This window comes from Cavia porcellus, unplaced genomic scaffold (genome assembly GCF_034190915.1).
Source record: "Cavia porcellus strain 051 isolate PalLab524CR breed Dunkin Hartley unplaced genomic scaffold, mCavPor4.1 scaffold_12, whole genome shotgun sequence".
In the NCBI taxonomy this organism is placed as follows: domain Eukaryota; kingdom Metazoa; phylum Chordata; class Mammalia; order Rodentia; family Caviidae; genus Cavia; species Cavia porcellus.
The window spans coordinates 23,400,936-23,428,765 of NW_026947495.1; the positions used below are offsets into that span (position 1 = coordinate 23,400,936).

The window sequence follows — 27,830 nt, forward strand, 5'->3', positions numbered from 1 at the left end:
ATCATTATTCTCCAGCCTCAACAATTACCAACAGGACATGCTGTGACATCCTCTCCACACCATTTTGCTCTTAATGAGAAGTAAACAGACTGTGTTTTTATCAGTCCTGAGAGACTGATAGGATGACTTCCATTTTTAAGATGGGATAAGAGAAAAATCCAGTCAAATGTATGTTAAACAGGAATGACTGTTGAAAATAGGCTTAATTTCATTTTCTTTTTGTTCCAGATACTTCTAATCTCTAGTTTTCATATGAATAACAAGTGGTCACTGAGGAGAGAGAAACTCTGGATAAATTTTGCTGCCTCTGGACTACAGATACTGTGTGGTGGTGGGACATTTAAGGATGGGTGACCCAAAAATGTCTTGCCAGCTCACCTGGCTCTCTACCATATACTACTTTTTTAAAAAACAACTCTTCATCACAGTTTAACTAAGACACAAACCTTAGAAATCTAGTGCAGTGAATACTACAGCAATATCAGAACAATCTCTGTTCCACCCCCTTCTCCTGAATCAATTCAAGGCTTGTGGTTTCTATTCAATTTGTTATAATGACAGTGTTTAATCACGGAGTCTACTCTGCAGCCGCTGCTGAATTGAGGTCACACATGTGACTATTCAGGCATGGAGCATATAATCTATAACTAAGATTTCACCCCTGAGTCTCTGGGGGCAGTGTCATTAATTAACAATGCACTTGTTTCTAAAATAATGTGCATTACAGCCTTTAAAAGCGGACTGGGGGTTTGGAATGAGCAGGAGTCAGCGGTCAAACATCTGTGGCAGCTGGTATTATGGGACGGAAGAAGAACTCCACTATGGGAGTAGCCTGATGCATTCATTTAGAGATACTTAATTAAAAGTCTTTTTTTCTAATTTCTCAGAAACCTGTAGTATAATCTCCGCTTGCAGCTCCTAATTATCTAATTGTAAATGAAAGTGTTCCATTCAGAGCTGTAGTTTATGTACTTACGCATGTTGTCAGAGCAACAGAAGCCACACATGTTAAAAATTATTTAGTGTCATTCCAGTCTGCAGTAAATATTTTTAATCTTGAGGGAACCATGAAAAACTTTGACCCTTGGCCTGACTTTGTCTTTAATCACAGAAGCTTGTTTCAATTGACTGCACTGAAGGATAGTAGGCCTCAATGGGAAGGCTTGGTGTTTCTTTCCAGTAGTGCACAATCTACTGCTGATCCATCAGACTAAGATTTATGGTTCAACATGTAAACATACGCAAACAGGATAGGAATGTGTCAGAAGACATAGGGCTTCTAGTTAGAGGGAAAATGACATTTTAGTCATATTATATCTTGGGTATAGACTGGTAAAACTTACATTCAAAGCTTTATAGGATAAAATCTCATGAATGTATGTATTTTTTTTCCCATAATCATTTTTTTTTTGGTACTGGGGCTTGAACTCACGGTCTCACACTTACTTGCCAGGCAGGTGCTTTTCCCATATAGCCATATAACAGTGCTTACACATTTGCTGCCTTTTATGTGAGTGCACTCCTTAAGGTAACAAACACTATGAGTTAATGATTCTTTACATATACTGTTTTAGTTTTTGGTGAAGACATGCATGGATGTTCAAAAATCATTGACTTGTACTTTCTCTAGTGGAAAATCTTCCATTTTTGTCCAAATGGACTGGAGAAAAAAATGGTACTTGAGAAGAAGCCACTAGCATTTTACCTGAAGAGGCTGCCTTGGGAAGGTGACTCTGAGGAGGTCGTGTCCCTCTGGCCATCATGATGGGGTCAGATGTGGAATGAACAATGGCCATCTCTGTAGCAAGCTGGCTGTCTGTGAAGGAAGGCACTTCTCGTTCAAGGGTTTGGGCTCTGATGGAGCAGGCTGTGGAAGGGGCTTGCTGGAGAGGCAGGAGGGGCTCGGTGTCCTCTGAGGAGTCTGGCTGGCACAAGTACCGTGCTGTCACACGATTTCCTGAGTCTGGGAGTGGGAAGGTCCCGATGCCACTGTCCAGCGTTCTCATTTGGCAGTTTGATTCTGAGACATAAACAGAGGGGATTAGAGAAGGCTCACCAAAAAGGATTAAAAGATTGTTGATATTTGGTAATGATCTGAGGAAAGGGGATATTTACAAAGAAGAATTTTTAAGAAAAAGAATAATAAACATTTGGAAATAGTGTGGTGAATTTCCAGTAAGGTGCATGAAACAGACCTTCAATGGAATATAAAATTAACCCCTTCCAAACGAAAGTGAGAACAGCCCGTTACAGGCAGCAATAGTCAGATACAAATATTCCATAGATAATTCAGTAGAGTTATAATAGAAAGGGAGCAGTCATCAGAGACCAATAATTATTTTTGATTATTCTTATTTCAACCTGGAAATCATGTGATTTAAGTTAGGTGAAATTTATTAACTGAAATAAAATGGGTAATGCGCATGCATAACAAACTGAAGTAATGTCCTAACAAAGGCAACTGTGTATCTCCTGTATGAATTACCACCTGTGCAGTTAACTCAATCTCTGCCTCTCAATTGACTGTGAGGACAAATAATTCATCACATCACTTAGCATGTGAACTTTGTTCAACCCCACTGCCACTTGAAGTCTTACTGAAAAGATGCCAGAGCCACTTTCAGACTTTGTCACCTATGCAATGATAAAACTTATCAGTACCATTTATATTTATTATTAATTCTAGGGATCCTATTATTCTGTAGGACAAATTGCATATATTTTTACCATGTTTGTGACATATTTATCTTTGTTACTTTTCTTGTTGCTGGGACAAAATGCCTGATGCCCAAGGAGGAAAGGTTTATTTAGCTCACAGTTTGTAGAGGTTTCAGTCCATAATCAGTTAGCTCCAAGGCAAGGGTAGCTTTGCAGGGGAGAAACGGTTCATGGTGCATAGAAACAGCAAAGCAACAAGGGATCTTAGTAGAGTATTTCTGCTCCTTTTATTTTATCCAGACTATTTAGGGCGAGTAGCATTAATACCCTTAATCTTAGCACCTGCATTCCACACTCTAGATCCAGTCCCACCTATAAAGTTTTGAGGGCACATCTAAACATAAGCCATAAACAATACTGCTAATTATGTTTCCTCTTATAATTTTCATATAGAAAAATTATTTTTATTTTTAATTTCTGCAATGGTGATGTGACTTTTCCAAGCCAATGTGTCAGCTTTCAACATCTCATTGTCTCTATTCATACAAAACATTTTGGAATGAAACGTCCTTATCTGCATTTTTAAAAAGTCTAGTACTGGGTAAGACATAACTCTGTACAGTGGGAAATATAGTTACAGTATAAGCTTTATATCAAAAGCCCAACAGCTACCATTTTTTTGGTGCTTTATAGAACAGTGCTTATGACGTGGTCTTTGCCAACCACAGATAGTGTGATTCTTCATACAAGAGCTTAAACCTCTTGGGATCTTAGGTTCCTTACAGGGTTGCTATGTGTATATGTTCAGCACCAAATCCCTAGAATTAAGAATGACATCTAGCACAGTATGAGACAGCTAAAGGAATGAAATAATAAACGACAATATATACAAATGCTAGTCTGTTTATGAACATTAGTAGATATCTGATAGCTAACTAGTACTTTTCATACACAACCTCATTTGATGTTGAGCAAACATCAGCATCATTTGCATGCCTTCCCCAATATCTCTTTGGTATAAGTCAGTATAAAATTCTGGGAATTTCCTAAAACCAAAGTAAAAACAATGGAGTTTTTTGTTTTTGTTTTTTGTTTTTAAGGTTCTAGGTATTTGGTGTTTGGTTTTGGAACCACTGGGAAGATGAAGTTTCCACTAAAGGAGAGGTTTCAATCTTGACAGTGGAACTGAATTGGACCATGATGCCTCCCATGGTTTAACTAAGCCTTTTTCTATGCTTCTGGGTCTCAGGGTTTGGTCATGGATTGAAGGATCCTCAGCTCAGAAACACGTGGTCTGAAAGATGAGTTCCTTTTCCAGGATCACAATTCCTGAGGTTTGGCCTCATTCATTTTTGTTTTATTTTCAATGAGCCTTACAGGCTATTCATTATTTTCTTTACTCATTTTCTCCAATTACAGAAAACTTTACTGTTATAAAATGACTTTTTTTGACATATGAACAGCTGCTTACATGGGAAAGCATTGCCAGAAGAGTGAAGTGGAGTGCAGAGACCCTGCCATCTGCATTTCTCTGCCTTTTTCTATTTTAATCTAGGTAGACAACTGTTAAGGTTTAGCATGCCCATGTACTATATTTGGAGCAATTGCTAAAGTCTGAATGTTTGAGACACATAGGAGTAAACAGATAATTATGAAAACTGACCTAGTCCTTGGGTGTGGAAATTAAAGTCTAATAGGATGTGAGATGTGTTGAAAGCTATGTATCTCAGATTGCCTGCCAGAATAATTTACTCCCAATATTTTGGAGCTCATTGTTTTCTTCATATTGTCTCTTCATCTTCAAAATGCAATGAAGTAAAAACTATTACTGTCATTCATAAAAGACTCAGGGTTCAAAAGGTAAAGAAATTTGCTTAAGGCCATATGTTATTAAGAACCTGGACTCAATACTTGATTCTTGATATTCTCTCTGTCTCTGTCTCTGTCTCTGTCTCTCTCTCTCTCTCTCTCTTTCTGTGATACTGGTAACTGAACACAGGACTTCACACTGAGCTACATCCTTGGACTTGAATTTAGACTTGCTTGATTACAAAGACTGCTCTTAACCACCAAGCTATCCAGATTCCCCGAGCACAGTAAGATGAACTCAGAGCATAAGCACTGAGGCAGCCGTGTGAGAAACCACCTGTTCCTAGGCACAGTACCAGCAGCTCTGTTACTTCTGTTGGCCTGGAATTCTGGCTTGGGTCTCCATTCTGAAGCTGGAACCTATTGCTAGTGTGCCCCACATCTACTCAGTTGCCTGCTGTGTAGGATGCCGACACAACCTTATCGCTATAGTTCCTGAAAACTGAAAGTGCCTCATAAGTATAAGTAACACCTATGCTGTTCAACCTCTTGGACTGGATCCTTATACTTTCATGCCATGTTTATTGTGCTTCCCTGCTTGTATGGGCACTACTTCTGAGGCAAAGTTTCCTGGTTATATCTTTCTCCTCTACATATTTTATGGCTTGGAGACCTAATCCAGCCTTCAAGTGAAGATTCAGAAGGCAAAGGGATAATCCTTTTTTAGTGACCTGAGTAGAGGTTCCACCCCTGAAGCCACAGGTGTTTGCTTGTCCTCTAAAATGAGTCTCTGAGGCATAGGGACAGAAGGGACCTCTGCAGAAGGTTAAAAGATCCAGGTGCTTTTCACTGGTAGAAAGTACAGCCTCTGTGTGGCTATGAGCACCAAACAGTATCCAAGGAGCTTTGTGGTTTGAAACTAAAAGGTTGTGGTTTTGACATCTATCTTTGTGTAGGCAGCATCATGCCTCCTAGTACAGGTTGCTGTGCCTGCCCAAATTCCCCTATTAGATCCCAAGACCATGCCCTTAGCAACAAGCCTATAATCTCAAAACATCAAGGACTGACCCTCAGTGTGGTGGAGACAGGGCATCTACTCCATAAAATAGGACCACAGGACCACACCCCCAGATTAGGCAGTGACCCATCTGTGGCCCTCATTCCTTGTAGTGGCTTTTTATTTCCTCCTTCTGCAAATAAAGAAGTACTTCCACTTTGCCCTGGTCTTCTCTGGCTGCTCTTCTTTCTATGTCAGAGAGAGAGACAGAGAAGCCTGGCAAAGGGGGTAGCTAGGAACCCCTAGATCCCAGATCTACCAGACATAACAGGGGCAACTGCAGGGAATACTATAGAAGAGAGATTTGGGGTAGAAAAAGTAGCAAAGAAAGCCTGAGTCTGGTGCTTATTGTTTCTGACACCTGTCCCCTTACATTATTTTCTTTTTCCATTAATACAAAATATTGCCATCCAAGAATCTATAAAATAGAACTTTTAGAATTTCTGAGTTTTCTGATAATCTTAAAATTGTGTGCACTGACATTAAGCTCAGAAACCACCTATTAAGGTCATTTTTTATTTCAAAGAATTCCAAGTACCAAATGTAAAGAATGTGGGGACTCATTTATAAGTACCTATTAAATGAGATGTGGACATTCAGGTCTCAGATATATGCCAAGTTTCACCCTCCAGCAAATTTCTTCAGAATGCATACACCTTGGGAAATAGGAGTTTATATCAAAAATGCTGACCTGGCCTTTATGTAGTTTCTTTAAAGCACTATTAGTTTCTTGCAGTACATAAAAATATTGTAGCCTGAAAAAGTGTTGGATACTAAACTTGTGAGTCCAATTTTTCTTCCCAGAGAATTATAAGAACTCACAAAATAATTAAATGGCTGTAGCAAGAACAAAGTTCAAAGGGCCAACCTGCCTTGAATCTTGAATGAGATGACTTGCTCTTGCTCGACAAGCACTGAGCTCACATTTGAGGCTGTGAGTTCAGAGCTTAACGGGCCCTTTAATAGTAAGTTCAGGGATTGGGTCACTTGAGTATCAGCAGACTTCTTCCTCCAAAGTCACCAATTGCATCTTTGACCTTGGCCACCCATCTCACTATTCCAATTGTTCTATTTGCCTTCTGAGAGTCTCTCTAGGTAGGTTCTCATGCTTATCACCATCAATGCTTTCCAGATATTCCATTAAGTGACTTGAGGCATTGCATCTCAGTTCTCTTAAAGTCATGCCACACATAGAAAATATATAGCTTACTGATAAAAATGCCAGCTCCTAGGACCACTAGCCATGTGAGGGCTCTTCATCTTAGCAAGCCCAGGACCTAAGAAGGGCACATTATCAGTAGAATAAGGAGTCTTTTACTTACATAATGGACTTGGGAAGTTCTTTTACCAATACCCTGAATACGTAACTTTGAAAATATATGGCATAAAAGAAGATAGATTCATTTTAGCCTGTGCAGTAGATATAAGACTTTCTGTAAAGCTTTCCTTTATTGAGAAGAATGTTAAGATAGCACAGAGAAAGGATACTCTGTAGTATCTGGCTTTAGAAGTGAGTAAAGTGACAATATCCAAGAGGCAATAAACAGCCAAGGGGCAAGCAGTCAAGCAAGCTTCTGTGTGAATCAGCACCAAAGAAGAAACTCTGGAGAAATGTTTCCACTGAGGATTTTTAAAAGTGTTAATTTGGAGTATACAATGTAAAATCCCCACTCATTTGCTGTTAGTCTACTGCCCTCTGATAACACTATCTTCATCCTAGGAAAGTTTTGGAGACTAGAAATGAACCCTTTGATTAACCCAGCACAATGCTTGCAACAAGCATACTAGTAATTACTTAAAAATGAGAGTTCTTGAAGTAACTGCTATTAGACCGTAAATGGCCTGGAGGTAGAGTAGATCTTATTAATTTCTTCCATACTCCCATGTCTAATAGTTCCTGACACCATCATTGCCCTTATCCAGTGTGGGCATTATGAACACTAGGCTGATGGAGTGTCTAAACATCTTCTGTTGGGCCAGCACTCAGCATAGTATCTAACACGTAGTCAGCCCTCACTGGTGTGCAACCAGCCAAAGGAGGATGAAAACCAACATTTTCCTTTATATTCTTTAAAAGCAATTTTTTTCTTGAGAAATCTCAATCTATTTCTTTTTGTTGTGAGACCAGCAACCGAAGCACAGAGCTGACTTCCTTTTCTGTTAGCTGTTTTTCACATATAGTCAGACTTCATTCATTCAGATAGGCAGAGCAGTGGCCCTCATCCTCTACTACTGCAGATGCCAGAAAGAATCTGGTATCCTGTTTATTACCAGCACCCACAGAAATGAGAAAACCAATTTGGGAAAACTAAGTTCACTTCCTGGAAGCTATCTGTAGCAAGGAGTAACAGTACACTAATAATAACTTTTTTTATGCATTTTCACAGAATAGCAAATTGCAGCCTTTTAAAACAAATTGTCTCTTACACTGGTTGGCCAAGCTTCCTCTAAACCCATTTCACTGTATATTCTCTCACTCAACAATACTACATTTATAAATAGCTGTGAAGGGAAAAGTTGATTTCCAACACTGTTTTCATGAATGTAAATACCCAGGGGAGAGGAATGTAAGTGATGATTTGGGGTGTTTGGGTACTACCACTCATTCATCTGTAAAAGTTTTCTACAGATTCAAGTGTTTTGACCTTATACAGACACTACTAAATAAGTATTGAATCATTTGATTTGGTAAGCCACAATTCTTGGTATTATTATTATTTGTGTCCTTGACAGACTAGAGAAAATCCAACTTGAGATGTAAATGTCTATTCAGATGAATGAAGTGTGACCAGTTTAGGCTTCAGAGCTGTAAAGACTGAGCTTGAAGACCTGCTTGATTACCTGCTGGTTGTGCAACAACAAGGTGTTTTTGACCTGGACAGTCATGGCTTATTTTTAAACAACTTGAGAATAGTGTTTTTTTTTTTAAGGGAGGTGTTCATTAAATGTTCACAAGTAGTTGCCTGGGAGAGATGAGATAAGGAGGTGACATATATATTGTCATGGCATCCAAGGCAAACCAAGCTGTTGCCTGTGCAGCTAGTGTTACAGCGCAACACTAGTTATATATTTTACTAAACAATTATCCTGGTTATTTCTTAAGCAGTTACCTTTTGGTAACCATTTCCTTGGGGGGGTGAGTTCATCAGAAGTGTTAATGAATATGGACCAATATACAATGAGCTAGTTGCAACTGAGCCAGGTATAAATACAAAGGAGAGCTGGGAATGTTGGAACAGCCCTCTAATCCAGCACTCTGGGAGGCTGAGGCAAGAGGATGTCAGATTTGAACACTGTCTGGAAACTAATTTAGTGAGACTCTCTCAAAAGCAAACAAACACTTCCTGGTGGTGTAGTTTAGTGTAAAGACCCTGAGTTCAACCCCCTAGTACCAAAACCAAATAAACAAACAACAACAACAACAAACAAACAAAACAAGAGAAAATATTTTCTTGAAAAATTTCATTTGGAGTTGGTTCCCTGACAGGCTGCTTTTTTTTTTTTTTAAAATAAATCCTAACTGAACAAGGGCTAGTGATGCTTCATTGTTTACAGACCTAGGAAATTATCAGAGAATGTTCCCAAATTAGTACACCATGATTTTCCCTTAGAGACACTGGTACCTCTTTCCTAAAAGCTTCCATAGGTTGAGTGTTTCCTGTCTGGAATGCTTGAGGCCAGAAGTACTTCAGAGTTTGGAGTTTTTTGGATTTTGGAATACAGGTTGGCTACTTCTAATCTGAAAATCTGAAACCTGAAATGCTTTAAAATCTGAAACTCTTTGAGCATCAAGTCAGCATTCAGAAATTTAAACTTTGCATTTTTAGATTAGGGATACTCGACTTGTATTTGCTTCTGTGCAAGAATCTAGCCATTTAAGAGGTCCAAACTACTTCAGTAATCACTTTTCTTTCCTCTTCAGTCTTCACACATAGTAGGTCCCAATAAAACAGAAAAGTTTGAAATTCAGACAATTTTTTCACTTAGAAAACTTCTATCATAGCTCTAGAAATTTTAGCCAGACAATTCAGCAATGAAGACCCAACACAATTCACCAGCCAGGAAGAGTAACTTATGGGTATTTAATACTCATAACATTTTATACACTGGTGCATTCGGTCATGTAAATGCAGATGGTCATGTAAATAAGTCTTTTTAGGAGTTATCTCCACGTTCCTAAACGTGTATAAGTTACATGTGTTACTGGCTACAGAAACTTAAATCACAGATGGGAGAACAGATCTCTTTATTTGCACATCCTTCTTTTCATTTATATGATTGAAACAAACTGAAAACAAAAATACAAGCCTTTGGCAAAGTTACATCAATTAAATGGTGGTTATTCATTCTAAGTTTCCCCCATGGTTTTGTCAAAACAGTCAAAAATGCCCATAGTTACATTTATTCACAGCTATTGGGTAACTTTTGGCTGTGGCATTAAAATGACCTTCTGGAAGGATAAATTCAACTTGATGCCTTTGGAATGCATAACAGTCAGCCTCTAAATTTAAACTACATTTAAGCTTGGCAAGACTGGAAGAATGAATGTATGGCAGAATGAAAATTTGTTCTCCAGACCCTTGTGTTCCCTTAGCATGTGCACACACACACACACAGGATGTTGAGAGATTGGTACACACCGTATAGGGAATGATCATGAGAAAAAGATGTAGGGCATTAAAAAAAAGAAAAGAAAAAAGTATACCATGAAATTTCTTTGTAAAGGTGAAGGGTAAATTATTTAGAGCAATATAAAAGAAGTGCTAGCTCACTAGCTAGTAAACACAGTCTTAAGCGTAGCATCACATAAATTCTTGGGTCAGATGTGACTCTACAGCATAAATTGGAAAAGGATAGAAATATGTTGCAAATGCTCATAAAGGACAGAAGTCACAGAAATATTCTTGGATTTACTTACATAAATATGTGGTACAATCATTCAGGGAAATAATTCCTTAAGATGTACTCTTTTTGATCACTGATACTCAAATGACCTCTATTAGTTTGGGGGATGACTCTTTGTCTAATATTCTGGGACATACTGTGCAGCTCTCAAAACATTTTTTATTTTATATATTTTAATAATTATCTCTATACTGAAAGATGCTGCAGTCCTCACATAACTTTTTATGTCTTGTTAGGCTACCATGTGTGTACTGGAAAACAATGGGTACACTTGCGGAAACTATTTACTGTAATGTGCAGAAATAGGCTAAGTGATCACAACACACTTCTGGGACTTAGGCAGCTGATCTGGGAATAGCCATAGGTCTCAGATTCCTAGGTGCTGTTTTGGGAGTCATTGCTTTGGGCAAAGCCCTTATGAGAGTATAACGTAGATCCTGCCAACACCCCACAAATCAATGACTATCACATAAGCAGCTCCTTGTCCACAGGTCAAATATTGTACTACTTAGCTTGGTGTCTTCCTAATAAAATAAACTGAGTTTACACAAAGTCAACAAAGCCTTTTAAGTACCATAAGATGTAGAATCACAATGGTTCTAGCCCTGAGATCTATCATTTTTTTAATTGAAGAAATGTCAACTTATCTCTGTTCTTTCCCCATTATCTTTGCCTGTTCTCTATCCATCAAAATTACTCTATCTTCAACCCTTTACTTCAGCCTAATTATAATGTAGCCATTTGTTTGCATGTACTTTTAATTCACTTTTAGGCTGGTACTTATATAAGGTATTTCAAAGACCTAAACAAATGATATTTACTGATACTACTTTATTTTTAGCTCACACTTACAAATTAGTAAGTCATGATTTCCCCTTGCAGAAGGTACAAATTTCTATCCTAAAAAGATATCCTTCAATTGTCTATTTTCTCAAAGATTCATTTCATCTCTTGCTGTCCTGACAAAATGAAGTGAAAAGTTGAACAATTATCTGGTGAAACTGATAGACACTGATGGCTATTATGGGTAACTCTGTCTCTCTAAATCTCTTACTCTATATCAGGTTTGTGAAACTATATGGACAGCTGCCTCTGTTCTTCATTTTATTTGCCTTGATAGCATCTGCTTTGATAAGGCACATAAGGGAAGGAAAGAAAGAAAATAAATCTTGGGTAGGATGCTAAAGGAAGAGAAGCATAGAAAATAGGGGAGCACGGTGATATTCTGAGATATCAATTTAGCAACTGATGAGAATGTTATTAAAGATAGAGAAGCGTTGGAGCTAAAGGAGTCTATTATTACTCTAACTTTCTCAAGTGAAAGAAATATATGCTACAAATTATTTTAGTTTTTGTATTACTGTAATTACAGACACTTAATAAAAGGTTTCGGGCAGATTAAAAATTTATGGTTCAAAAATGTTTTTCTCCATTTGTCCCTGCATTTAATCAGCATTAATTATTTTCTGAATTATATGCAGAAAGGAGGAAAGCTCAAGCCTTCATATCCTTAAGCTTTTAAAATTATTCATTTTAACATCACTTACTTATTTGATAAGAATTTTAGCTATTATAAGGTAATGCATATTAGGTGAATATTCAAGGATCATTTTTTTTCTTTGGTGTGATGGTAGTAGGACTGAGGTGAAAAGGTTAGGGTTAAGACAAACCTATCTTTCTATTTCAGCTACCACCTTCCTCTTGCCAGTATACTGTCACTGCCTCTACATGCAGATAACCAAAAGAGAACTGAAATCCATCAGACACGGGGATATGAGTATGAGAAAGCATACGCAATTTTTGCATCTGTCCATGAAGGATTAAACTGCAGCAGACACAGACACTACACTGCACTGTCCTCAAGACTTTGGATGACAAGCAGCACAGAACTTGCTTTCTGAATCAAGTGAAGCAAATTAGGTGAGCGTTACAGTTTCTTCAAACAGTTGCCTAAAGAAGGTTTCCAAGCAGAATCATAAGGAGAGGGAGTATCAGTAGAATCTGGAGGTTGTTGGATTGAAGATGTAACACATTTGTTAGGAGGGAAGGGATTAAGGTAGATAGAAGTTACAGGGCAGTTTACTGGAGAGAAAAGTTAAAAACAGAGATTTCCCTTCAGTCTTTGGTCAAGTATGGACCTACATATTCTTGACATAAAGTTCATGAGATCAGAACAAGAATTACTATAAAGTAGTAGGTTAAATAATTTCTGGAACTCATATAAGACTGAAAATAATAGAAGTTTCCAACATCCTGAGAGATTAGGCCTTCCAGCATAAGGACCACAGGGTAGAATTTTATGAAGGATCCAGCCTTCACAGGGAAGCTAAATTATACCAGTAATAAATGATTTCCTAAACTTGGCATAACAAAATTGAATAACGGGACTTGAGGAAATAGTGTGCAAATGTCTGAAAGTATCCCAGAAAAAAGTTCAACCATCATCCTAGGAAGACAATGAAATTCAACATCCACCAGTGTGAAGTTTACAGTTTCTGATACACAATTAAAATCATCAGACATGCAAAAAAGCAGAAGTTGGGATTAATCAAGAGAAAAAATAAACCACTTGAATAGAAAAGGAAGTGAGAAAGATAATAAATCAATAAAAAGACTAAAGTGGTTACTGCATCATAAAATATAAAAAATGTAAAGTAAAACTTGAACACAATTAAAAGGTATTACATTAATAAAAATACCTAAATGAAAATTATAGACTGGAAAAAGTACACTTAAATGAAAAAATATATTGTATAAAATTAATAGCACATTAGAAGAGGTACTGGGTATAGAAATAAAGATCAGTGAATTTGAAGACAAAATAAAGCACTAAAAATAAAAGACATAAGACATCAGTGATCTGTGAGTGAGTAATAAGAACTTAAATGCATACAATTAGGGTGTCAGAAGGAAAGAAAAAATCATGTAAAAATTATAACCAAAAACATGCCAAATTTCATGAGAATTGTGAATTTGACATCTAAGAGGTTCAATGAATGCCAATCAGAACCAACATGGAGAAAACCAAACCAAGAAAACCACATCATAATCAAATTGATGAATGTCAGTGATAACAATTTAAAAGTAACTGAGGAAAAAAATTTTCCACAGCAACACAGATCAAATAATAGAATTATTTTTAAAAAAGTAAAAAAGCTATAAGAGAGTGAAATAACATGTTTAAAGTGATAAAAGGAAAAACAAAAGCCTATCAGTATTTCAGAAATCAAGTTGAGTTAATCAACACTTAAATAAGTTTTAAAAATTAAAACAAATACAAATAATTTCTAGACAAATACAATTTGAGATAATTTATTGCCAGTGAGTCTTTAATATAAGAAACATTAGAGAAAGTCTCATAGGCAGATAAAAAATGGATACCGAGGAATATCTGGATATACATAAATGAAGAAATAGACCTAAAAATGGTATTGTGAGAACATAAAATAAATATTGTGAAATTTCAAGTATATGTAGAACTAAAATATGTAAGACCAACAGAAAGGATGAAAGGGGCTCTATGGAGGTAATCTGCAATATTTTATATAAGATAACGCTTGATAAAGTGAAGATGTAATATTTAAAATTTAGATCACCATGAAAACAGACATCAGAGAAAATAGCTAACAAGTTACAAGTAGAGATAAAATAGAATCATAAAAAATTAAATTCAAAGGAGAGCAGAGAAAAATAAGAATATGAAGAACAAATGGAACTAATAGATAATAAATCATGAGGCAGTAGATTTAAACCCAGCCATCTAGATAAATACAGTGGCTCCTTGTTCACATACTTACTTAATTCATTCCATGATTATGGAAAAGATAGTTTTACATTTGAGCAGAAAGGATGGCTGCAGATGTGTTCGTTACCTGATGCAGAATTGCCAAACAAAAGTAATAAATTGCCAAACACTTCTGTATGTGAATCAAACTGTTCACAAACAAAAGTGTTTGCAAACTGAAGTATATTAAACATGAACGCTTTAAAACTCAAATTAATAGGGTGAGAGCATCATACCAAATTTTTAAAAAGCAAGACTTACTTATATGTTGTTTGTAAAAATCCACTATATAGATATTTATATACATATATATGTATATATAAATAGATATATATGAAGGACTTAAAAACATATTCCATGAAAACACTAATTAAAAGTAAGAGAAGTAATACTCTAAAATCAGAAAAAATGTTGACTTTGGAAACAAATATTATCAGGAGTGAAGAGAACTTATTTTAGTGATAACAGGGTCAGTTATTCTAGAAGATGTAATAACTCTAAATGTATATTCTACAAAATTAGAGCTCTAAAACGTATAAAGTAAAAACTGATACAACTGAAAAGAGGAAAAGACAAGTTTATAACTGAAGTTATAAACAGGTTTCTGTTAGCAGAACACAAAGAGATAATCACAGTAAGATCTAAACAATTAAATGACTTTAACCTATTTTATAGAAGATCCTCCCCATTAAGGGAAGAATATATATTATTTTTTACTACAAATCCATCTATGGATAATAACCATCATAAAGCAAACTAGCCAATTTAGAGGGATCAAAAGCATACAAAATATGTTCTGGTCATCATGGAATTAAAACAGAAATCAACAGAAAAAAGATGTCTGGAAAAGTCTGCACATATTTGGAAACAAAGAAGTACATGACTACCTATCCTGAACATTAAAAATTAGAGAATAATTTATAGTAAATGAATATGAAAATAAAATGGGATATAGCTAAAGTAGTGCTTTAAAATTACAGCACACAGAAGCTCTGCCTACCTGCCTTCTGCCACTAGACACCTTACATTTCCTGTATAAGAACTAGAGAAGCAGCCAAGCTACTACCTCCTAGTGGGTACTGAGCCTTGGCTCTCTTCAGCACAGGGTGGCAGAGGAGGCAACCAAAAGACTGACCTGACTGAGGGTGAGACCAAGATCTTGGAGGAAAGTGTCTCTGTGACTTTCTTTCTTTCTTTTTCTTTCTTTCCTTCCTTCTTTCTTTCCTTTTCCTTTTCCTTCCTTCCTTCCTTCCTTCCTTCCTTCCTTCCTTCCTTCCTTCCTTCCCTCCCTCCCTCCCTCCCTCCCTCCTTTATTTTATTGATGTCAGGGATGGATCTCACCACTCCACCCTTTCCAGGCAAGCACTGCGCCACTGTGCTATATCCCCAACCCTGAAAGTATTACTCTAGGACTGAAATGTAACCCTACTGCAGAGACTGGGTAAGAGACAGTCTTAGGAGACAAGGTTAGAGATACTGTGAGTTACATGGGGATTCCCTGAGGAGCACATGCTTGGGCCAGGAAGATCATGGGGCCTGTATTCTGCGAGGGGAGGCCAGTTTTGGTGAGTGAAACCTATAGAGGGGGTGATCTGAAGGAGATAACATGTAGTTCCTTGGTCTCCTTAAGCTCCCACACAGTTGCCCACATCAGTCAGAATGCAGTCTAATTTCTGTAGGTCAACATCTGGGTTGCCTAACGGTCTATGCTAAAATTACACATTGCTTTACTTTGGTTAAATATGGCTCATGAGTGGTTCTTAGGATTTGTCAATATCTAGTCCATATTTGACACTATTGCTGTCATTGCCTTCACTGCTATAGGCAAGGTGACACAGTTGTTGCTGACAGTTGGCTTTCTCTGTATGCCAATATCTGAATTGTCCTGGAGTCATTAACAATACTGGGACCCATTCCTGAAAAACTGGCTACTGGGCCAAAGAAGTTGCCACCTTCTTAAATAAACCAAGGTAGCTAGAGACTGAGACAGAAGCAAAGAACAATAGTCAGTGCAACCAAGTTATCCACTATACTCAATCAATAAACCTCAGCATAGAAAGCAATGAAACCAACTTAAAAAATAGAAATGAAAAGACAAGGCAATGAAATGCCTCCAAAACCTCCCAACTCTCCAAACCCCGTTCCAGGGGGCAGTGAAGGAGGAAGAAATCATAAGCCACACACAAAAAGGTCTGAAAGGATATTAGTGGAAGTAGCAAGGCGGTTCAATAAGGTGCTCACAAATTCAAAGATATAAACAAACAGATAATGATCCTAATGAACCAAATGATTAGTATTCTACAGAGAACATAACAAAGATCTAGTGGAGCTCAAGAAAAAGGTGGAAAACATGAATTCCAAGTATATAAATGAATGGGAGTACATAAAAAGGTTCCAAGTAAAATGCTTGGGTTAAAATTATAATTACAAGTAGGGGCTAGAGATTTAGCTCAGCGGCATAAGCGCCTGCCTTGCAAGCAGGCAATCGTGGGTTCGATCCCCCATACCGATAAAAAGGAAAAAGACAAAAAACAAACAAACAAACAAAAAACTATAATTGCAAGTATAGGCAAAAGAAGAAATCAATATCAGATCTAGAAAATATATTAATGAGAGATACTTTAAAAGCAACAAGAGAGGGGCTGAGGATTTAGCTCAGCGGCATAAGCGCCTGTCTTGCAAGCAGGCAGTCTTGAGTTCGATCCCTGGTACTGATAAAAACGAAAAGACCAGAAAAAAAAAAAAAACCCAACAAGAGAACATCAAAAATGGACTCAACGCCTCTAGCAATGGGAAAAAGACTAATATAAGCAAACTGGAATTAGTGAAAAATTAAGGCAGCATAAAGGGGAAAAAAAAAAAAAACTTGTTTACAGAAGTAATAGTAAAAAATTTTCCAGACATGGAAAAATAATTTAAGACATAGATAAATGAGGTATGTAGAAACCCAAATAGCTATCATCTGAAATAAGTCACTCTATATCACAGGTAGCTAAAATACCAGAAACCCAACACAGTAATGTAATCACATAACATTAAAAGTGGTCAGAAAAAATCAATGAATCACATCTAAGGAAAAATCACATTATAGCAGACTTCTTAACACAAACTTTAAAGGCCAGGGAGCTTGGAATTAAGTGTTTCAAGACCTAAGAGAAAACATTTAACCCAGACTGATATAGCCTCCAAAATTCTCTTTCAAAATAATAAATAAACTTTAAAAAGCAAACTTATGGTGAAATAGTATATTTCCAGGATAAAAAGCACCCAAGAAATTCATTACCACCAAACCAGCACTCCAAAATTTTTCAAGGATACACTAGAAAAATATAGTGAAACTAATAATGCCTCAAAGAAAAAAAAAATCAGCATGCTGACCAGAAATATATTTAATGGAAAATGCATTTATAGACTAAAAATCACAGGACTGAAAACAATATTGCATGGAACTCAAAAACAAGCAGAAATAGCTGTTCTATATTTTAGAAAAAGTGTACTTCTAACCAAAATTGGTCAAAAGAGGCAAAGAAGGCTATTACGTACTGGCCAATGAAACCACTAAATAGAAAGGGGGAACAATTACAAACATGTATACACCAAACCATGGTGTACCCAACTTCATAAGGTGAACATTAATGGACATAAAAATCAGACAAACAACAATACAGTTATAGGGAAGTATCTCAATACTCTACTATCACAAATAGACTGATGAACTACACACAAAAAAATCAACAAAGAAATATTAGAGTTGAACCAAACCTTTAAACAAATGGACTCACTAGAAATATGCAGAATATTCTCAACACAAAAGAATACATATTCTTTTCAGCAGCACATAGAATTTCCTTCAAAATAGACCACGTACTTGCTAATCAAACATTCTGAAGTAAATGCAAAAGAATAAAAATTTACCATGCATATTATCACATCACAGTTTAGTAAAACTAGAATCAATGGCAAAAGAAACTGCAGAAACTAAGGACATACATAGAAATTAACCAACATGCTCTTGAATAATCAGTGAGTCACAGATGAAATCAAGGAAGATATAAGATAGTTCCTGGAATTAAATGATAATGCCAGCACAACGTATCAGAATTTATGGGACACACTGAAAGCAGTCCTGTAAGGGAAGTTTATAGCTATGAATGATCACGTCAGAAAATCATAATGAGCCCAAATATACAATCTAATGATGTACCCCAAGGTTGTAGAAAAACAAGAACAATCAAAATCCATATCTTGTAAAAGGAAGGAAATTACAAAGGTCAGAGCAGAAATTATTGAAATGGAAACCTTTATAAAAAACATAAATAATAATTGTCTTAATAATCATGCTTTTTCTGAAAGAATAAAGAAAATAGGCAGACCCTTAGCCAATCTTATTAAAAAGCAAAGGTATTAATCAGTGCATATAGAAATGAAAAAAGATGAAATCACAGTTGGACAAAGTTGAAATCCAAAAAACTATTAGCAACCACTTCACAATTGGAGCACTCAGTAGAAATGGAGAGAATTTTAGACATACATGAATTACCAAAACTAAACAAAGAGAACTCCAAAATCTTGAATGATTTAATAATAGACAGTGAAACTGAAACAGTAACAAAACAAAAACAAAAACAAAAACAAACAAATGAACAAAACTACCAACAAAGAAATGCCCAGAACATGATAGATTCACTGCTGAATTCTACAAGAATTTCATGAAAGATGTAACACTAACACATCTCAATCTCTTTAATTAAAGTAAGAGGGAAGAAGCCTCCCACTTGCAATCTAGAATTAATTACCCTGGTCTCCAGGCAAGACAGGGATCTAACAAAGAAAAAAAAAAAAGAGCACTACAAGCCAATTAACAAGATATTTGTACACAGAATGCAACAAATCATAAAAAAGATCATACACCATGACCAATTGGGATTCATTCCAGGGATGTAAGAATGGATCAACATATTCAAATCAATAAATGTAACTTATCACATAAACAGAAGTAAAGACAAAAATTCAATGATCATCTCTACAGTTACTATAAAAGCCTTTGAAAAAACACAATATCCCTTCATGATAAAACTCTTAAGTCAGACACACAAGCTTAAATATTGCATGGCTTCTTTTACATGAGAAACAGAATTTATATGCATATATTATATATTATATATATGATAAATAGGAAATAGGGAGATGGATAAGAGATCAAGGGATAGAGGGAGAGGGAGGAAGCAGAGAAAGTAGGTGAGTTAAAAAGAATTGAAGGAAAAAATTGGTGCAAATAGAGGTTTTTGTAAGTGGGAAGAAAATCAAAGTTGGAGGGAGTACGGAGGCAGAGGAGGAGTATGGTGTATAAAAAAGAAGAAGAAGAATTAAGATGTGATTTGTACATGTATTAATGCCTTACAAAAATGCAGAAAAAGGAGGTATGAGAGAGGAGAGGAAATCCAGAAGATGGAGAAAAGTGAGAGGCTATTATTCCCAATATTAGCAATGAATAATGATGAAAGAACACTTTCTATAACATTTTACAAAGCTTGCATTTACAAAGCTTGGCAACAACCCCAAAGATATCCTATTAATAGACAATAAATTAATATTCTTCATGAAAATGGATGTAAAAATGCTTTATAAAATATTAGTAGGTGAATTATAGCAATATGTAGAAGAATCAAATGATCTTTACTAATTATGTTTATTCACAAAATACAAAATTGTTTTTAGTTCAAAATTTATCTTTGAGAGAAAAATCATGCTGAGGACATAGAACACTGAACAAAACTCAACATTCAATAATAGCAAAAAAAAAGGAAGAAAAAACCTCTCTACAAGCAGAAATAGAAGGAAACTTTTTAAAATTATTTTTATACTATACAGACAATAATATGATATTTATAAATGTGAGTTTGATTTATTTCACTTATAAGTATGGTCTCAGGTTTCCTCTATTTATCTATAAAAGCCTCAAGATTATCTTTTTATAGCTGAGTAATACTCCATTATATAAAAATACCACTTCTTTTTTACCCATTCTGTGCTTGATAGACACTTGGGTTGTTTCCAAGATTTAGCTATTACAAATTGTGCTCCTATAAACAGGGGTGCACATATATTGCTGTGGCATGACATTTCTAATTTTTCTGGGAACATACCCAGAAGGGGAATTGTTGGATTGAATGGGACTTCCAATCCTAGTTTTTTGAGGAATCTTCACACTGATTTCCACAGTAGCTTCACCAATCTGCATTACCACCAACAGTGGAAAAGGGTACCTTTTTCTCCACAGCCCACCAACATTTGTTATCAGTTGATTTCTTGATGGTACACATTCTTGCCGGAGATAGAATCTCAATGTTGTGTTAATTTGAATTTCTCAAATAAAATTTTTAAAAAAGGGAAATTTCCAACCCCCCCAAATGGGCATCTACAATAAGGAAATCTACAATAAGCCTACAGAGAACATTATACTTAATAGGAAGAATGATAACCCTCTCCTCATAATTGGGAACATGTTGAGGATGTCTACCCTCACCTTTTCTGTGGTGCCACCAACACAGTAAGAAAAGGAAAAGTTCAATGAGTTTAATAATGAGAAAAAGTATGACTCTGTTTGGAGACAACATAACTATAGTTCTATACATGGAAAATCCTTAGAAATCTACCAAAATACTATAAGAATAAGTGAGCTTAGCAACATCACATGATATAAGGTTAAGTGTATTATTATATAGATTAGAAATAAGTTTGCAAATAAAGCTTGAACAGCATAAAAATATAAAATAATAATACATCTTATAAACAAATGGGATGGCTTGTACACTAAGAAGTATAAAACACTGCAGTGAGAAATTAAATAGTGACCTAAATGGAAAGTTGCTGTATTCATGCATCAGAAGACTTACTACTCTGCAGACATCAATTCTCTCCAAACTGACCTACAGATTCAATGAAATCCTAATCAGTACATTATCAGGCTTTTCTAGAGACACGACATATCAACTAAAATTATTTGAAAATGCAAGCTTTAAAATATGTAAAGCAAGCTTAGGGTACTGATTTTCTGAGGCTGTATTAATCAAGTCACTGTACTTGGATAAGGACTTATGTATAGGTAAATGGAACAAAACACACAATCCAGAAGCAGATTCATGTATATTGTCACTCAATTTTTTTTTTGTCTTTTTCGTTTTTATCAGTACCAGGAATCAAACTCACGACCACACACTTGCAAGGCAGGCGCTTATGCTGCTGAGCTAAATCCCCAGCCCCTGTCACTCAATTTTTGACAAAGATGAAAAGCAATTTAATGAGGGGAATTCATGTTTCAAGAAAAGGTATTGGACACACTAAATATTCACATAGAGGAAAATGATCCTCACTCCTTTTCTCACACCATATATAAAATTAATGCACAGATCTAAACATTAAAGCTACTGCCAGAAAACCTCTAGAAGAAATCATGAGAGAATAACACTGTGACCTTGGAATAGGCGATTATTTGTTCAATGGAGCACAAAAACATGAAAAAAATGATAAATTAGACTTGACCAGGATTTAAAACTTTTCTCTTCAAAGATGTTGTTAAAAAAAAAAAGAAAGGTAAGCAACAGGCTAAGAGAAAATGGCAAAAGATATATATATATATATATATATATATATATATATATATATAGATAGATAGAGAGAGATGAAAATTTTAATTCAGAATAAAAGAATGCTTATAAATTAGTAATGAGGACAAACGACCAATATAAAATGGAACAAAAATTTTGAAATCATATGTCAACAAAGAAGCTTTATGGATGACAAATATAGGAAAGACAATCAACATTACCAGTCCCAGAGGAATGCAAATTTAAAATTGAGATTTATTACACTTCCACAAAATGTCTAAGACTTTAAAAACTAGGAATAATAAGTGATGGTGAAGATGTGTAGCAAGTAGAACTTTCATATAGCTGGTGAGACTACCATATAGTAACTTACCACACATGCTGAAAAGAGTTCTATACATAACAGCTCAAACTAGATACTACCGGATAGTAAATGGATAAAACACCTACACAATAAAATCCAATACATCTACACAATAAAATACTAACTAGGAAGAAAAAGTAAAACAAGCAAAATACTCCATGATGATAGTTCCAAAAAGCAACATGCTTATAAAAAGACGCCACATCCAAAATATTATATAACATATGACTAATTCTATTCACATAAAATTCTCACAGAAGGAAACTATAGTGGTAGCAGATCAGTTGTTTCCTGGGAGCACTGCTGTTGAAAGAGCCACAGATACTATTTGTGGGTGATGAACATGTTCTATACTTTGACTGAAGTAGTGGTTACAGACTATATAGATTAATCAAAACTTGCTGAATTATATATTTCAAAAGAATGAATACTGATATAGGTAAATTATACCTCACTATATCCAGTTTTAAATATTATATACTCAGCCTGCCAATATAAATTTATAGAAAACCAAATATGAAACCTTGATTGAGAAAGCTAAACGGAGGAACTGGGCTTTTTCAAGGTGTGTCCTTGAACAATCGTTAGAGACATCTAAAAGTGATGTTGGCAAGGAAGGGTCTTCATAAATCACCGAATAGTTAAACTGGGATTATTCCTTTATCCCAGAGTCAAGTAGCCTACAAAGGTTTTTATGTATTGTTCCCTGCCAATACTTGTGGATAGTAGCTACTATAATCCTCATTTTACCCAGAGAAAAGAAAAGCTGTGATACTTGCCCAAATACCAATGTGACTCCAGAGCTCAGGTTCTCTGTATGTATCAACCTGCTCCCAGCAGGACTGGTGCTATGGTCTGCATTGGTCTATGGTCTCTCACAGTTTATGTGCTAAGTTTGTCACAATGGTAAATTGGTGGAACCTTTACAAGGTGAGGCCCAAAAGAGAGTGATTAGGTCAGTGAAGTTCCCACATTTAGAAGGGATTAGTATAGTTTTCATAGGTGTTTGTTAGTTCTCTCGAGTATGAAATGTTATAAAGAGAGCCTGGTTTCTAAATTCTCCCTTTTCTGTCTTTTCACATGATTGCTCTTTCTTTTGCATGTAGTAGCACCATGATGCCATTCCACCAGTGTGATTGACTCAGAAGGGCCACACTACATGTTAACCAATGGAACTTCATGCACTGGGACTTTAAGCCTTCAAAACTCAAGGTGAAGTACATCCCTTTTGTTTTTATATATTACACAACCTCAGTTCTTTTGTTACAGCAACAAAAAGTAGAGTAATACAGTTGGGGATCCTCAGTAAATGTTCCAGGAACATCGTAGCCTGGTACTTCTCTATGTTGTGAGGGAAAGACACAACTCATTTCCTGGCTGTGTGCTCTTGACCCTCCTCTACAGACAGGGCCCTAAGGAAGCAAAGCCACTAACACACGACCCCTACAGGCAGCTTCTATATGCTCTGTGAAAATGCATATGACCTTTATTTTATCCCAGATTTCTGTATCATAACATTTGCTGATTGTTTACTATCAAGCAAGTACTTCTTGTACTATGTATTTATGCATTGTGTAAAGAACATATTTTACATTTGAAGAAACAGGTTTAAATGATAATGATTTGGCCACAGGAAAAGCCTGCATTTGATAGAGGTCTGGGTAAATCTCAAGCATGACTGCTACATGGGTACAGTACTGTCTTCTGTATTCTTTTACCAAGCACTTGGCATGAGTAAAAATATTTTTTCTGAAAAGAAATGGGCTAAATATTACTGAGCTTTATTATCTCAAAATGCAGAATTAGAGCAAAATTTGGATATGCCTTCATCTAGGGTCCTTCTTTATCTTCAGGTTGGTAGGAGGTTGCTGTAACTGGTATATACAAGTCAATTCCAGACTCCCAGGTCTATATTGAGGGTGTGAATTTCATGTGATTCAATCTATAACTCTAATGACCCTATCCCCTGAAAATTAGTCAAATGAGGTTATAAATTCATTCTGGGACCAAGTGAAGTCACCTGAACAGTGTCATTCACAGACTGGCCCAGGGCCCCATTTCTAAACCAATTACAGGAATGTGAAAGATTGCCAAAGTGGTCTTAATCAACTTTCACCCCTAGAGTAGAAATGAATAGGAGAAAGCCAACTATAATGCTTACAGCAATCTTCTTTATTATTATTTCAACTGCGTTCGCAACAATGCTATGTCTCAGTGATCACCTTCATTTTACAGATAAGAAAACAAAAGTACAGACAGAATCTCTCTCAGGGATACAAACATAGAGACAGGAGTCAAGATTCAAAGCCAGGTCTCAACACCAAGCCCAGAGAGCTTTCCAGAAATTTGCAACTATGCTCATACACATCTCCACCATTTAGACCAAATTCCAGAGTTCCTGCCTCTGGTATTTATCATAATTTTTTCCTAATTCAGTTATCACTCCATTATGAACTCTAGCAACCATTTATAACATAGTCAAGAGGATTTTTAATCACTTCCTTTCTAATGAGATTTTAAGGTTTTCATTTAAAATAAATAGTCAAATATTTTATTTAAAATAAATAGTCTGACATACCTTAAAACCTATTTGGTATGATTTAGACTTTCTTCCTCCTTTTTATTTTCATTTCCTAAAATAATCTCATGTTCATAAAACTTTCCTTTTCAAACTCTTTTTCATGTCTATGCCATCAAAGCCCATAGTCCTGAGGCTCTTGGCTCTCACACCTGTATCATTCACTGTAACAGTCCTAATGAGAATGGGTTCTGGCCTTTGGGCTGTTAAACGGTAAAGAGTGCCATAAAGGTAGCATTTTCCCCCTTTAAAAGACAGGTAAATGAACTTATGTAGAATAAAACCCTCAACTATCTCCTAAGCTACATAGGGCATTTTTCAACTATAGATCCAGTAAAAGTGAAAATACTGAACTGGCTGGCAGATAACTGTGACTTCAGTACACAGCACAGGCCCAGAAGCTGGGATACATGGATCCTTCAGACACTGAATTGTTTTACATTTAAAAGATGCTGGCATGAACCTCACCTCCTTTGGTTCTCCCACCAATCACATTCTGAGTTAGGAAGGCAGAAATCAATACATCTAGTTTCGTTTACAAATGCATGAAAAGGAAAGTTTTGCTTAATTAATCAGGGGAAGTTACAATGGAAACTTGGATATAACAGTTTCAAGTTTGGTTTTGTTTACTGGGTATTATTTTGATTCCAAAAAGACTAGGGAAAGATATGTAAAAGATGTGAAGGCTCAGGAATTACTTTAGCACTTCTGAGCCTGCATTTGAAGTATGAATTTTACATATTTTTGTCTATGGCCATAATACCCTGAAGTTATCCAATCGTCTCTGAATTTTACATATTTTATCCTTTCTTTGGTATTTAGGAAAAGTAAACAAGTTGACAGAAAATGTGATGAGAAGCTGCATCGTTTTGATTCAGAGCCAATCTATAAAAATTTAAAAGATGTTATCAAGAATATGTGTTGATATCATCTTAGGGCAGCTATCATAATGTGATCTTCTGAAGAAATGACAGTATCAATGCATGTTGAATAACACTGAGCATTCTACTGATGCTTCAGAAAGCATGTATCTTACCGAGACAAGATGCAAAGGCATCAAAAAATGGTTCTTGCTTTTTCAATGTGAAGAATTAGGAGTATAACAGGAAGTCCAGAAATAAGAAGGAAGACTAGAACATGGGAAAGAGATGACAGAGACCAGTAGCCATGGAGGAGGAGGCAGCTGGGGAAAAGGAAGAAATGGAGGAGCAGCAGCAGCTGGGGAAACTGGATGAGCCTTGCAATTTTGGGGACAATATTGCAAATACCTGGACTGAAACTTGGAGACTATGAATGAACAAAGTTGCTGAGGAAGTAGGAAGGAATACTTTGGTGCATGACACTGGTGAAGGTGAGATTAAGAAGGAAGCCAAAAGTAGCTATGTGAACTAAAAATGTCTTTGTCATGCTCAAGCAAGCCACAGTACATGTAAGAGAAGCCTGATCCTCTCACCTCCAGACTCGGAAAGAATCAAAGAAGGAGCAGAATGAAGAATATGCGGCAGAGATGAAACTGCTCCCTCTTCAGAGTCCTAAGAACTACAAAGGAATGGAACGTGCTAGATTGTCAAAGATTTGTAACAGTGAAATCTGCTTAAATGCACAGGAACAAGAGAAACTTCTCTATGAACCACACAACTCAGCCTGTTTCTGAAGAATTCATCTTAGCGTCTCTTCAGATGTCTGTAGAACATGTCAACACAAAATGAATATGGTTTATAGAGCATGTGCGCCCTCCAGCTCCTACTCCAAGGGCCCTGTCATCCACGTACACTGAACTTGGCAGAGTACAAATGCTTGCTGAAATATCTGAATGCAAGGATCCTTGTGCACTTAACAAAGCAGAGTACCTGTGGGTAACTCTAAGGTGCTGAATTCTCATGTAGTGGCTGGTGAGCAGTGGGGACTCTTCATTCCTGTACGTGAAATTGTCCTCTCTATCAGTTTCATTATAGCACCCTATATAACTCATCTACAAAGGAAGATCTAGTGCCAAATCAGTGAGGCACCCGCCCCCGCTCACAGAGGAATCTTGGATGTGCTGGTTTGAGGGGAAGAAGGCCATTTACTCTGGGTTTCCATGCAATCAGTCTTCTTTGAGAGCAGGGCAGCATGTGAACCACAGTGTACTAATTGCCATCTACGATTCTGGCTGGGCAGTGGAATTATCTACAAAGACCACAACTTCCACTGATTTCAGCAGAAGTATCTCATGCATGCCTATAGTCACCATTTTTGTCTTTTGAGGAGCTTTTCTCTAAAGCACAAATTCTAAGAGGGGACGCATTAGTGTATAATGAATAAATATGCTGTGTGCGGCTGTTTGGATTTACAGGGGCCTAATGTCCTGCCCTCACGCCCAGGCCTCTCGTGTTTTTGGATGGGAACAGCTGAAGAGATCTAATGGCCTGTGCCTCTATGAGGCTATTCACATCTTACTGACATTAAGGTGAGTTTTGAAATCAGATTCAGTTTAAGTAAAAAGCAGTCTACTTTGTTTGCTCACAGGAAACCAGAGTGCTAAACAGAAAGGCTTTTTAATAACCAGGTTTCATCAGCCATGCCTGCACCACTGTTTTACAGGCAGAGTGACAATATAGACTGAATCCTGGCATCTGCAGGCTCTCCTATCCCTAGTTTATGGAGCAATAAGCTTATTGGCTCAGTTTCCTTTGTCTGGATGATGCAAACTCAGACTGCTGACAACAGTTCAACTCCCTTCAACTGATACTCTAATCATTCTGTTAAGAGCTCCTTATATCATTATGTTAGTCAAGATTTTCTAGAGAAAGAGAATTAGAATGTCTCTCTTCACTCTCTCTGTCCGTGTCTGTCTGTCTTTATGTGCATGTTGTGTGTATGTATTGTAAGGAATTCATTATGGGAGTTCATAAATGCAGGCTAAATTGGAAAGCTAAAGACCAGGAAGGCTAATGTATGGTTCTAGAAAAAAGGCCAGCAGGCTCAAGACCTATGGAAAAAACCCAGCATTTCACTGTCAGTCCAAAGGTAGGAAAAAATACCATTAGCTCCTTGAGGAGCTAGGCAGGAAACTCTTGTTGAAGGGT

At 36.4% G+C, this 27,830-nt stretch overlaps 1 protein-coding gene across 9 annotated transcripts in view; it reads right to left on the bottom strand.

The window, feature by feature from the left end:
- Nucleotides 1-27,830, bottom strand: part of Nckap5 (NCK associated protein 5) — a 949,190-nt gene that overhangs the window by 56,224 nt on the left and 865,136 nt on the right. For 8 of the 9 annotated variants that reach the window (XM_063259587.1, XM_023561118.2, XM_063259589.1 and 5 more), the window contains one exon: nucleotides 1,706-2,020. In XM_063259587.1, the coding sequence (XP_063115657.1) occupies nucleotides 1,706-2,020 (315 nt within the window). Of the gene's footprint in view, nucleotides 1-1,705; nucleotides 2,021-27,830 lie in introns of those variants that run through there. The other variant, XM_063259595.1, reaches the window with a different exon arrangement.